A 13,808-nucleotide genomic window follows, 5' to 3' on the forward strand; every position below is an offset into this window, starting at 1 on the left:
TGTGCCATATGTTGGCTGAGCGACACGTAGTCGTGCCACTGCGATGACTCGTTTTACGTTTTATAAAAAAAAAAAAACGAGTCGTCACACAAGGTTCATGAGGAATTCATCTCATAAGCAAGTTTCTCGGTGTGAAAATACAAAAGCATACACCATAAAAATGACTATCACTAAATGACATGGTCTATTGCTGTTCTATTACTAAACATGAATGATCTATTCTTAGAAAGCTCAACAGTAGCATAAGTTGAAATGCAAGAGTGAGGCACACACTAGCAAGAATATGCTTATAATTCATTTCATTATGATGTTTGCATAAAAAAGTTCAATCATATCACGTCTTCTTAAACTAAACCCAGTAAGAAGACAAACAAATTCAGTGACAATAATGAACAAACCAGCCGTGCTTTCTTCCTCCCTCGAATACCTCTACCTCTTCATCACCTCTGCTGTGAATCCACCATAAGAGATTAGTGAGAGAGTTCCCATCATCAAAACCATTCAAGTTCCTGGTCTTCTCCAAAGCACCTTCTTTGTCATAAATCCCTTCCAAGGCATAGACAAATCCCTTCCATCCTTCTCCAACTCCCTCTCTTTGCAAAGCAGGAAAGGTCCACTTCACAAGGTCCCTCACGAAAACAACATCAGAGAACAAGACCTCAGTGATTGGCGATATGGGAAGCGCCTGAATTCCAAGCCTACACTCTCTCCATTCGGGTGGAGCAAACCATAGTCCACTGTCCCTCTTGTTAGCCCACAATACACCCACCACCTTGTTCTCTCTAGTGAAAACTTCCTCATACATATTATCTTTCTCCCTCACATGCCACCATGTTTGAGCAGCCTGAATTTCCAATGCTGCAAGCATTGATCCAATGGCAACAAGATGTGTGTCTCCATAGGCCAACCCCATCAAAGCTGCTGAATAATAACCATTCACTGCCTCGCTTGTGCTCTCTTGATTCCGCCCATCAGCAAATTCTGTTAGCCCTCCAGCCCAAGAATGCAATTTATACAAGTCAAAGCACCTCAGACGCGTATAATTTGAATTTGATCTCCTACCCAAGTTCATAAAATCGGCCATAAGTGAATAAGCTTGAGGCCTATACTTTCTCCCCCACACCGGGTCAATCTTGGCAAGCACTGAAATCGCATAAAGAAAGTAACCCAAATGATAATGGTGATCATTATAAAGACCAAAACCAAAATCAGCCCCAGAATCCAATGCCCCTTGCTTAGTGACAATTCCACCCCACTTAGCATCATACATAAAACCATTCCCACTAAAGGTTCCATCCAACCATGGCTCAATTGTGTCTTTCAGGAACTTCCTTATCTTAGGAATCACCTCAAAAAAATCCACCTCCTCTGCTATCAATGCCAACCTTGCCGCTCTTGCAATCAATTTCCCATAAAAATAAGACGAATTGGTTGTTACCTTCGTCGAATTCAAAGCCTCAACATCCGCAGAAAGCGCAGAGATAATCTCAACATATGATTCTTCTTTTATACCTCTAATTGAATGCCAATTTACAGGCACTGGGGCTGGTTTCAATCCCCACGAATCTCCGACAACACCAACAAGCTCACCATCAATACTCTTATACTTAAAATCCTCCAAGACGGTAACTTTAGAATCATCACTGTCTAGTAGCCGAAGATGAAAAGGGTGAGCTAACATGAGCAAATCCCCCCACCCTTTCTTCTCCCATTTGTATTCCAAGAAAAATGGCTTAGTGAATACAGCATCACCGGAAACCGGGTAACAAGAACTGAACCGGTCGAGGATTGCCTCATGTCTTGGATCAGAGTCCGGCAACGCTGCAATCCGAATTATGCCCGAAAACCCATTCGAAGTGATCAAAGATAGGCTTTGTGAGAGACTGATCGGTGAGGACGTGTATATGAGCCATGTCTGGTCGTTGTTGAGCTTGACGGTGTACTTGGTGAGAGCAGTGTTTGATGAAAATGAGAGAATGGCGTGGATGGTTGATATCGAAATGGCAGTGCTGTCGGAGACGGAACAAGTCAGAAATGGGCTTCCCCGGACGAGGAAGAACCTCAGGTTGGAAGATGGAAAGTCCAGGGTGACACTGAGATCACTGGAGGAGGAGATAATGTGCGTTTTTTGAGCATCTGGGTGGGAGTTTTCTGAGGCGTAGATGGTGAGGTCAGGGTTGAAAACCTGGTAGATGAAAGCTGAGGTGAAGAAGCGAGATGGGTAGGAGAGGGAAAGAGAGGAGAGGGAGGATTTAATGAGGTAGGGGTGGATGTACTCAGGCTGGTCACCATTTTTTAGGGTGAAGTTTTGGAAGAAAGAGTTTGTGGGGAGTGGGGTGGAGAGGAGTGCAGGGGAGAAGAAAAGGGAGGGATCAGGGAGGACTGTGGACTGGATTTGGGGGAAGAGGAATGGTCTGAGAGGTTGGATTTGTGGTGGTGGTGGTTCTGGCATGATTGGGGTTTCAAGTGGCGGTGGGGGTGGTGGAGGTGAAGGTTTGCGACGTTTTTTGAGTAAGGTTCTGACTTTTCGCTTGAGTTTTTTCAACATTGTGAGGAAGTATATATATGACTTCAATAATATGTTGGCCAGAATGGACAAAAGTTTTAGGAGGTGGAGATGGATTGGTTGTTGGTTTGGGTTTGGTGGGTTGAAAGTTGGAGGAAATAGAGGGAGAAGAGATAGATGAGTATGTTTTGTGAAGGTATTATTGACACAAATTCAGGAGCATGAAAGGAGGGAGCTAGGGTGTTGGCTGTTGGGGTGCCGGGGCTTGACTTGGCTTAATGGTTTTGTGGAAGGAATGGGGGGAATGGTGGATAATATATGAGAGGAAGAAGAAGAAGGTTGAATTGGAAGTGAAGTTGAGAAACATCCGGAAGTTTAGAAGGTTATGGGGATGGTATGGATATGGCTTCGATGCTGTAAAGGAAATTACAAAAGAGATCAATGAACGTGTAAAGGAAGGTATATCAAAGTGGGATGGATTTGGCTTGCAGCACCTATGGGAATATGTGAAAAGCTTAAGTTATGTAAATGAATGTGTGAAGCAAGGTATATCAAAGTGGGGATTCAGCACGCTTGATATATATATATATATATATATATATATATATATATATATATATATATATATATATATATATATATATATATATATATATATATATTAATGTGCTAAAAAATCTTTTTTAGCATATTAATTTCAATTCATGCATATTAATTGAACAGTAATTGTTGGCTTATTGAATCGACACCTATTGGAGAAAGTTTGCGATCGATCAAGTCACTAGTTCTTTACTACTATTTATCTCATGATCATTCACAAAACGATTATCACATTAATTTAAGGAGCCTTCTTGTCAACTAAATTAACAAAAATGAAGCAGTTGCCTCAAAATGGAGAAAATATTGCAGCATACTTATTTGTAGCTTCTTCATGCTCTTGAAGCCAAAATGACCACAAAATATATGTATATATTGTGTTGGGTTATGGGCGGATAAGCCCACATGGCCTAGAAACCAAGCCCATTTAATTCGAATATTGACACATGGACTTATGAGTACCAACGCCCATAGAAATGAAATTCATTCCCAAGACATTAAGGTTTGGCAACAGAGTGAAATAATTATTCCACTTGGGTTTTTTCTAAAACCCACCCACCCACCTAAAAACCCGGATTTTGACCCGAATTTTGAGTCCACTCAAGGCTGTCTTTCAGATTAAAGGTGGGACCCACGCGCAGGAAAAGTTGACTAAAAAAAATGCGTGGATCCCACATTTAAATAATAAAATATTAATAATTTAAATAAAAAAAAATAAAAGAAATTAAAAAAAAAAAAGGGGGGAGGCCGCGCTACTGGCGGCCACCCCCATTGCCTGGGGGTGGCTGCCCGTTGCTTCATTTTTTATTTTATTTTTTATTTTTAATTTTGATTTCAATTATTTTTTTTTAAAAAAAAATTATTTATTTATTTTAATTAAATAATCAATATATAATAAATTATTATTATTTAAATTATTATTTCACACAACATTTCAAAATACCAATCATTATACACAACTTTTTAAACTTCCAATCATTTCTTATCATTAAAATATAATATTTTTCAATTTCAAAATTCAACACCCAAACACAATTTTTTACCTCGATATTTGTAAATAGAATTAAAATTCAATTCTATTTCTCAAAATTCAATACCCAAACACACCAGTACAAGAAAAAAATATAAATTCTCGAAGATTAGATTTTAATGCCACAGTTTTGCGTTTAAATTGTTGAAGATTAGATTAAATTCTTGAAGCCAAAATGACAAAAAAGAAAAAGAAAAAAGGATCGTCTTTTCACTTGGCATTGAATCATTCAAATGACATCGATTTGCATTATCTCATTGCCTCACTAATTATAAATTATATGAGCATCTGATTCTTTTGAGTTGGTGAAGTATGATTAATTTGAAGATTAGTTGAGTGGGAAAAAAAAAATTATATATATATATATATATATATATATATATATATATATATATATATATATATAAAGTTCCATTATCTCAATTATAGGTCCCAGATTAATTATATGCTATAAAATGTGAAGAAATAGACCGACCAACAGCACATGCACTATGTCTAACCAAAAAAGAAATGTGAAATGTGATTTCAATAAGCCTAATTAATTTAAGAGCATTGCACTTTGGAATCATCTATGACTTAGCTCCCAATTAAGCCACGCCAGGGAACCCTAATGATTGCTGGAAGAAGCTGAATATATATATAGATCGAAGGCCATGAACTCTTGAACTAATACTACTTCACAAGCTGTATCTGCCATTCAGTCCTTTTGTATTTAATCTGTGTGGGAGTGTGTTTCATCCTCCGTACTCTTTGTCTAAGATACCAAAAAATAGTATAGTATTATATGAGTAGCATAAATTTCTGCTGATTTTCAGATCGGCCACCAGAGTAATAAGGAGGTTTGAGATGAACATCAACAATATATTCAGAAGAAGCAGATCCTCTCTCGGATGTGCTTCTTCCAAACCGATTCCTGGCTCTAGGTTGATGCTTTCAACCCTCCTCCACAATCCGTTCAATCTTTCCAGCTCCATTTCTTTTATATGAATGTCACTAAACAGGCTTTCTGCTTGTGCCTACAAGCAAAACAGATAATATTGAATGAACTCTCTCCTCAGTAATATAGATACAGCCTCAAGTAACTGTAAAGTATAATAAGAAGCATAAACCTAACCTGTTTTGCTAGTTGCTCAATTAGGCTGTGAAGCTGTTTATCCAATATCTTCTCTCTCTGAGCTGCACAATAGATATTTGCTTAAAGTCAAAATGCATCTATAAGCTGCTACCTTGAAAGTGTGTTATACTCTTGATAGGACAAATACATGAATTTTCAACTATTAAATCTCATGAAAACTAAGCAAAAAGTCTACTTGCATAGTTTTTATAGCACTATAAAAGGCGTAAAAGGCAAAATAAGTTGAAAGAAAAAAAACATTATTACTAGGTATGCCCCTGTAGGTTGCTGCATGCAGGAGATTACTGCATGTCCAAAATTCTTAGGTCCACAAGCCCATCAATCATAAATATGCTTCCCTTTGAATTCTTCCATCTAAAAGTTTACAACCATACCTCAAATACTCAGAATTGACATCATTGACTACCTTTCTAGAATTAGATCTCCCAAGCAGCACATGTTCACAATTTACAACCAAGATTTTCCAAATGTGCCTAGTCATTTTAAGCCAATGTACTTGTGGTAAGGTCCATGAACTGACTTCAATCAGATAGAGTTTGCAGATGAGAAAAAATAAAAAGCCCAATTTCAACTTTTTACCAAGAGCAAAAGTAAGACCAAAATAAAAACATAAATAATTAAAATTAACGCACACAAATTGGGGATACTAACAAGAAACTATTTAGTGTCTTCAGATTTATTACGTCTTCCATTTTACCCTTACTATTTTTTTCATTTGACACTGCTCCACATCCAATAAAGGATCTAGCTTCAATCTCAAGATAACATTTTCTACAATCAACCCAAGAAATTCGTAACGAATTAAACAAGGAGATATTGCAGAAGGATCATAATACAATCCAAGTCAGAACTGAACCTCATTGCTAATAGATCACAAATTAGAAGTCTAGGCATTATAGGAAGATGAACACAATACTAAAAAAAATTATCAATGTAAGATACCTGGGGTAGGCTGCTTCAACGCCTTATCCTGAACTTGAGCCCATCTTTTCTCCAAATCTTGAACTACCCCTTCTGTTGAACTCTGAGAGGATTGAACAATATATAAGTGAAAATAACAAAAATTCAATTTTTACAAATAAAAACTAGAAAATAAAAAACTAAAAGGAAATTAAGGACGCAATGGACCAATTCTTTTTTCTTGTTTTCTAACTTCTCCAGTATAGCAGAGTTTGACTCTTCTGAATCAGGTCCACCTTCCACAACCAACTTGGATTTAACAACTGAATCACTGAATCTTCCAGATTGGCTGGCAACCAAAGCAGCTTCTCTACTTTCCAGCTCCGCTCTAAGATTTTTTGTAGTCTCATTCAATTCCTGTAAGCATCAATCAATTAGATACACACTTTAAATGATACCTTTAACTTTGGGAAAATAATCAGGGTACATAGTCTGGATTCTACATAACCTAAAATATCAGCTTGTAAGCATAGTCAAACAAAGTATTATGGATAATAAAATTCACCGCAACAGATTTCTTTTGATAATAAAATGCTGATATATGATCACTTGCATGAGAAACTCCTAAAAGATAATTATAAGCACAATGGGATGTGCTCTTAAGACAATAATACAAATATGAACTAGAGCAACATTAGAAATAAGTTTAGAATCTTATAACTCACCTCTAATTTCCTCTGAAGGAGGACTGCCTCCTGCATTTTCTCCTTTATTTTATTCTCACAATTGGATATAGCCTTTTCATACGCAGCATTTTCCTCCTGCAGAGTCACCTCTCTCAGTTGGGCCTGCATATCATATATGGTTCCGACTATCAATTTGGAAAATGAAAACATCATCAATTGACATCCAACTTGATCCGCCTCTGGACCGAAATTCATCCAAAGCAGTTACTACATGTAATATCTTTTTCGATTCTCGTGCAAATTTCTTACATCGCATATTAAGCCACTATCTCCTTCTACCATTAGCAAACAACAAAAATTTGTTTTCATTTCAAGTACACAGAGACCAAAAAATCCATTGCTTCAACTAAAGATAAGCAGTTCACATACACTCGTCCACAAGAATTACAATCAAAATTCGAAGACCCACATAATCATACTCCTGAAATAAAAACAAAATCCAAAGACCCACATGCTAAATCCCAGAATTCAAACAAAAATGCACCAAAATAGCATTTGACAGAAAAATGGAAACCAAGCTCAAAGACCCAGATGAGAAAATCCCAAAGAAGTTGGAAGCAAACCTGCTCGCGTGTGGCCGAGTGAGAGTTGAGTTGGAGGGCGAGAGCGGCGTTGGAAGCGAGGGAGTGGGCATGGAGATGAGGGAGGCGTTGGGAGATGTCAGGGGGAGGCAATCTCAGCCGTAGATCCTGGATCGCACGGCTCAGAGAAGCCGCTTTCTGGTCCAGTTCTTGCACGTACTTTTGCTGCTCTGCGGCGAATACTATTGGGATCGAATTGGGGTCGTCTTCTCCGTTGCTTTGTGCCCCACCCGCTCCCACTACGTCCGCTGCCCATGCTAGCAAACCAGCCATCTCTCTCTCTCTCTCTCTCTGAGAATGGCTGTGATGGAGTTCGGAGAGAGACCGGTTCGGAGCGGTTCCGGGTTGTTTGGCCTTGGTTTCTTTGCCTACTAAAGCTCAAGGCTTTGGTTAGAGACAGATTGGGCTTCCAATGTGAAGACCCACATGGAGGGAAAGTCTTCAATGTATGCGATAGAAAACCTTTGCTTGTCAAAATTCGATTTATTTTTTCAACATCCACAAATTAATGAGGCCTTTTGTTATAATATATAAAGAGATAATTGCACCATTAGTTTATGGGGTATGTCATAATTATAAATTATTTTTTATTGTTTAAAACGTTCATAGAAGGTCCTTATGATAAACTATAATTACAAATCGATCCTTGAAATCAAATTCAGTTAAAAAATTTGACAGATTCTATTAAATGTCACGTCAACGCCACATCAAACCAATAAGATGGTGACACGTATCCATTTAACTAAAAAAACATAAATTTATTAAAAAATAAATAAATAAACTTATTTAAAAACAAAAAACAAAAACAAAAAAGGGAAGGGATGGTTGCACGCCACCCTCAGTGGCTGCCAAGGGTGGGGTACGACCACCCCTAGTGGCCTGGGGGTGGCTTTCGGGCCACCCCTAGACCTTCTAGGGGTGGCCCGATGGCCATCCCCGGCCTCTGGGGAGGCCGGGACCACCTCCAAAGGTGGCCGGGAGTGGCCCGAAGGCCAACCCCAAGCCACTGGGGGTGGCTACGCACCACTCCCTCGGCCACTAGGGGTGGCCGCGTGCACCCCTTCCCTTTTTTGTTTTTTTCTCCTTTTTTTTTTAAATTTTTCTTTTTTAAAAAAATAAAAATAAAAAAGTTTATTTATTTATTTTTTTAATAAATTTATTTATTTATATTCAGATGAACACATGTCGCCATCTTATTGGTTTGATGTAGCACTGACGTTGCATTTAATAGAATCTGTCAAATTTTCTAACAGAATTTGACTTCAGATATCAATTTGTAATTATAGTTTACAATAAGAACCTTCCATACATTTTTTCAAACTATAAAGATTAATTTGTAATTATGGCATATCACATAAACAAGTGGTGCAATTATCTCTCATATATATGTATAGTAGTCAAGATTTGATGGCATGTAACCATCGTATCACCATCGCATTTAATACTTGATTTGATGGCATATAACTATCATATCACCATCGCATTCAATACTTGTTATCATACTATAATTCTAAGATTGTGTTTGAGATTGCAATTTTGTAAATAATAAGTGTGATTTTAAACCAAATCGCAAAACATAAATCGTTTGGGAACTGCGTTTAAAAATTTGCGAATTTGCTTTTTCAAATCCCAGATAAAATTGTGATTTAAAAAAAAAAAAAAAAAACTCGCAGAATTTTAAAAGTTAATTTGAAATATTGAAAGCTAAATTGCGATTTTGTCAAACACTTAACTGTGTTTTTAAAAATTATTTTTTCAAATCGCACATTTTCCATTCGTTATTTTAAATCGCACTTTTTGAAATCACAAATCCAAACAGACCCTAATATTATTTGTAACCATAACAAACACATAAAAAGCTTATGGGGCCTACTTTTTTTTTTTTTTTTTTTTTTTTTTTTTTTAATATATAGAGCATCGGATCATTTTTTTTTTTTTTTGACCTATTTTTTAAATTTTTATTATTGGTTTGTTTTTCCTGCACTGTATTGAGTATTTTGTTGGAGAGTTCACCCCTTTCTATTTTAGATCCCATGTAACCCTTACGGCCTTACTTGATTAGGACACAATGAAAAATAAAAATAAAAATAAAAAAGAATGACAAAAAGCATATGAAATGTTTTCATTTTCAAATTTATATCCAACAATGCGATATTAACCATTCACTTTTGTAGTTATTACTCGATGTAGAATTTCGTCTTAAGTGAGATTTCCAATAAGTTTTGAACGTTTCCTTGGCTATTGGGTTTTTTTTTCCCTTTTTTTTTTAAAAAAAAAAAAAAAAAATGGTGTCCTTAACAATAATACTACTCTCTTCTAGTCTTTTATTTATTGAATATCTAACTTAAGTGTGCATTTATATCCCCGCTTCTGAAAGTTGCAGGGTCAGTGTGAAACCTAGACTAGTAAGGCTTTTAAGTTATGTCATATTGATAGTCTGATTCAATAGATATTGGTAGTTATCTCACTTCCAATAACTTTTAAGAGAACCTTAATATTAATATTAATATTAAAACAGCTAAAAACTTATTTTAATTAATCAAATTAATTATTTTGGTTAAAGATTGGATTAGTTGAGCATTCTAGTACATGGTCAAATCTGAGCTTTAATTTTTTTTTAAAAAAGATAGCTAAAGGAAAGAAAAGACCAAAAAAAAAGAAAAAAGAAAAAAAAGGGGGGGGGGGGGGCTATTTACCTAAATTTTAACGAAATATTTGTTGAGGCAATTAATGTGAATGGAATGAAACTAGCGTACTTATAGCATAAAGACAGAAAACTCTGGAGAGTGGAGAGGGAGGGCAGCCAATGATCGATGATCGATCAGCAGGCATGCAGAAAAAAGATATGAGTCCGGAGCAACGATGATTACTGGAGTAGTATTATTGTTGAAGAGCCACTTGGAGGTAAGATGGGTATTGTTAGCAGAACTGCACTCGTACGCAGATGAGCTCCGAAACTGTAGGGATGTAACGAGGCATGAAGATAAGAGCCCATCTCTACTCTCTAGTCTTCATCAACGGTCCTAGGCTCTTAACCACTAGAGCTTTCTTGTCAGTACGTTGTCAAGCCCCTTTTCTCCTCTGCATGCCATTCCAACCAACAACAAGTATATTCTAACACCTCCAGCAACAATTTTTACCGAGCTTCAGCTATAATCTATGGAAGAATTATGTAGAATCTAGCTTTTACCTTGGGGCATGATTCCCATGAGGCAATAACAGGAAAAGGAGCACTAGTTTTGCACTCTGCCATCATTGACTTGGAAATTAGGTACTCTGCTGTGCTAAGGAATGCATGGCCGTTGACACTACGCAGGGCTCATTTATGATCACATAAGGCAGTTAAAACTTACATTAATGTCAAGCCCAAAGTTCATGAGGAATTCATCTCATAAGCAAGTTTCTCAGTCTGAAAATACAAAAGCATACCCTACAGAAATGACTATCACTAAATAACTTGTTCTATTACTGTTCTATTACTAAACCTGAATGATCTGTTGTTATAAAGCTCAACAGTAGCATCAGTTGAAATGCAAGAGCGAGGCACACGCTAGCAAGAATATGCTTATAATTCATTTCATTATGATGTTTGTATAAAAAAGTTCAATCATATCATGTCTTATTCAAATAAACCCATTTAGAAGACAAACAAATTCAGTGACAATAGTGAACAAACCAACCGTGCTTTCCTCCTCCCCCACATCCCTCTACCTCTTCATCACCTCTGCTGTGAATCCACCATAAGAGATTAGTGAGAGAGTTCCCATCATCAAAACCATTCAAGGTCCTGATCTTCTCCAAAGCACCTTCTTTGTCATAAATCCCTTCCAGGGCATAGACAAATCCCTTCCATCCTTCTCCAACTCCCTCTCTTTGCAAAGCAGGTAAGGTCCACTTCACAAGGTCCCTCACGAAAACAACATCAGAGAACAAGACCTCAGTGATTGGCGATATGGGAATCACCTGAATTCCAAGCCTACACTCTCTCCATTCAGGTGGAGCAAACCATAGTCCACTATCCCTCTTGTTAGCCCACAATACACCCACCACCTTGTTCTCTCTAGCGAAAACCTCATCATACATATTATCTTTCTCTCTCACATGCCACCATGTTTGCGCAGCCTGAATTTCCAATGCTGCAAGAATTGATCCAATGGTAACAAGATGTGCGTCTCCATAGGCCATTCCCATCAAAGCTGCTGAATAATAAGCATTCACCGCCTCGCTTGTGCTCTCTTGATTCCGCCCATCAGCAAATTCTGTTAGCCCTCCAGCCCAAGAGTGCAATTTATACAAGTCAAAGCACCTCAGACGTGTATAATTCGTATTTGATCTCCTGCCCAAGTTCATAAAATCCGCCATAAGGGAATAAGCTTGAGGCCTATACTTTCTCCCCCACGCCGGGTCAATCTTCGCAAGCACTGAAATTGCATAAAGAAAGTAACCCAAATGATAATGGTGATCATTATAAACACCAAAACCAAAATCAAGCTCAGAATCCAATGTCCCTTTCTTAGTGACAATTCCACCCCACTTATCATCATACATAAAACCATTCCAGCTGAAAGTTCCATCCAACCATGGCTCAATTGTATCCTTCAGAAACTTCCTTATCTTAGGAATCACCTCAAAAAAATCCACCTCCTCTGCTATCAATGCCAACCTTGCCGCTCTTGCTATCAATTTCCCATAAAAATAAGACGAATTGGTTGCTATTGTCGAATTCAAAGCATCAACATCCGCAGAAAGCGCAGAGATAATCTCAGCATATGATTCTTCTTTTATACCTCTAATTGAATGCCAATTTACAGGCACTGGGGCTGGTTTCAATCCCCACGAATCTCCAACCACACCAACAAGCTCACCATCAATACTCTTATACTTAAAATCCTCCAAGACAGTAACTTTAGAATCATCACCGTCTAGTAGCCGAAGATGAAGAGGGTGAGCTAATATGAGCAAATCCCCCCACCCTTTCTTCTCCCATTTGTATTCCAAGCAAAATGGCTTAGTGAATACAGCATTACCGGAAACCGGGTAACAAGAACTGAACCGGTCGAGGATCGCCTCGTGTCTTGGATCAGAGTCTGGCAACACTGCAATCCGAATTATGCCCGAAAACCCAGTAGAAGAGATCAAAGAGAGGCTTTGTGAGAAACTGATCGGCGAGGACGTGTATATGAGCCATGTCTGGTCATTGTTGAGCTTGACGATGTACTTTGTGAGAGCAGCGTTTGATGAAAATGAGAGAATGGCATGGATGGTTGATATCGAAATGGCGGTGCCGCCGGAGACGAAACAAGTCAGAAACGGGCTTCCCCGAACGAGGAAGAACCTCAGGTTGGAAGAGGGGAAGTCCAGAGTGACACTGAGATCACTGGAGGAGGAGATAATGTGCGATTTTTGAGCATTTGGGTGGGTGTTTACTGAGGCGGAGATGGTGAGGTCAGGGTTGAAAACCTGGTAGATGAAAGCTGAGTTGAAGAAGCGAGATGGATAGGAGAGAGAAAGAGAGGAGAGGGAGGATTTTATGAGGTAGGGGTGGATGTACTCAGGCTGGTCACCATTTTTTAAGGTGAAGTTTTGGAAGAAAGAGTTTGTGGGGGGTGGGGTGGAGAGGAGTGCAGGGGAGAAGAAGAGGGAGGGGTCAGGGAGGATTGTGGACTGGGTTCGGGGGAAGAGGAATGGTCCGAAAGGTTGGATTTGTGGTGGTGGTGAATCTGACATGATTGGGATTTCAGGTGAATCAGGTGGCGGTAGAGATGGTGGGGGTGTTGGAGGTTTGCGACGTTTACTCTTTTTGGAGAATAAGGTTGTCACTTTTCGCTCGAGTTTTTTCAACATTGTGAGGAGTGGACAGGTTGCTGGTTTGGATTTGGTGGGTGGAAAGGAGGAGGATAGTTGCTGATTTTATGGAAGGAATGGGGGAATGGTGGAATGGTGGAAGATGGATATGAGAGGAATAAGAAGAAGGTTGAATTGGAAGTGAAGTTGAGAAGGGTATGAGAATATGTGAAAATTTTAAGTTTATGTAAATGAAGGTGAGAAGGAAGGTGTATCAAAGTGGGGATGGATTCATCACAATTGAGAGGTAAAGAATCGAATGTAAATGGAGAAAGGTTTAGGGCCTCATTAATAACAATGTACTTGTCTTTTAAAAGAAGAAAACACTCACAAGCCTAATGGAACCTTTTTATAAGGGAATCAACATTACCAACAAAAAAAGGTTAGGAGGGAATCCACGTTTCTTTGAGTCTTATCTATTTCCGAGATATCTATCTAGTCTTTTCTTACTAAAATATCATGTTTTGAC

The 13,808-nt window shown here is 38.2% G+C and overlaps 2 protein-coding genes and 1 pseudogene across 2 annotated transcripts; all 3 read right to left on the reverse strand.

Annotated features, from left to right (window-relative positions):
• Positions 1–273: 273 nt before the first annotated feature.
• LOC133859172 (glucan endo-1,3-beta-D-glucosidase 1-like) lies at positions 274–2,866 on the reverse strand. Its single transcript, XM_062294496.1, has one exon. It carries the CDS (start codon positions 2,546–2,548, stop codon positions 377–379), a length of 2,172 nt encoding a protein of 723 aa, XP_062150480.1. The 5' UTR covers positions 2,549–2,866; the 3' UTR covers positions 274–376.
• A 1,763-nt stretch (positions 2,867–4,629) lies between these two features.
• Positions 4,630–7,899, reverse strand: LOC133859219 (uncharacterized; annotated as a pseudogene).
• A 3,147-nt stretch (positions 7,900–11,046) lies between these two features.
• Positions 11,047–13,608, reverse strand: LOC133859173 (glucan endo-1,3-beta-D-glucosidase ARB_01444-like). The gene has a single exon (XM_062294497.1). The coding sequence runs from the start codon at positions 13,337–13,339 to the stop codon at positions 11,150–11,152; it is 2,190 nt and encodes a 729-aa protein (XP_062150481.1). The 5' UTR covers positions 13,340–13,608; the 3' UTR covers positions 11,047–11,149.
• Between the last annotated feature and the right edge of the window lie 200 nt (positions 13,609–13,808).

Source organism: Alnus glutinosa, chromosome 2, assembly GCF_958979055.1.
Source record: "Alnus glutinosa chromosome 2, dhAlnGlut1.1, whole genome shotgun sequence".
NCBI classification, from domain to species: Eukaryota; Viridiplantae; Streptophyta; class Magnoliopsida; order Fagales; family Betulaceae; genus Alnus; species Alnus glutinosa.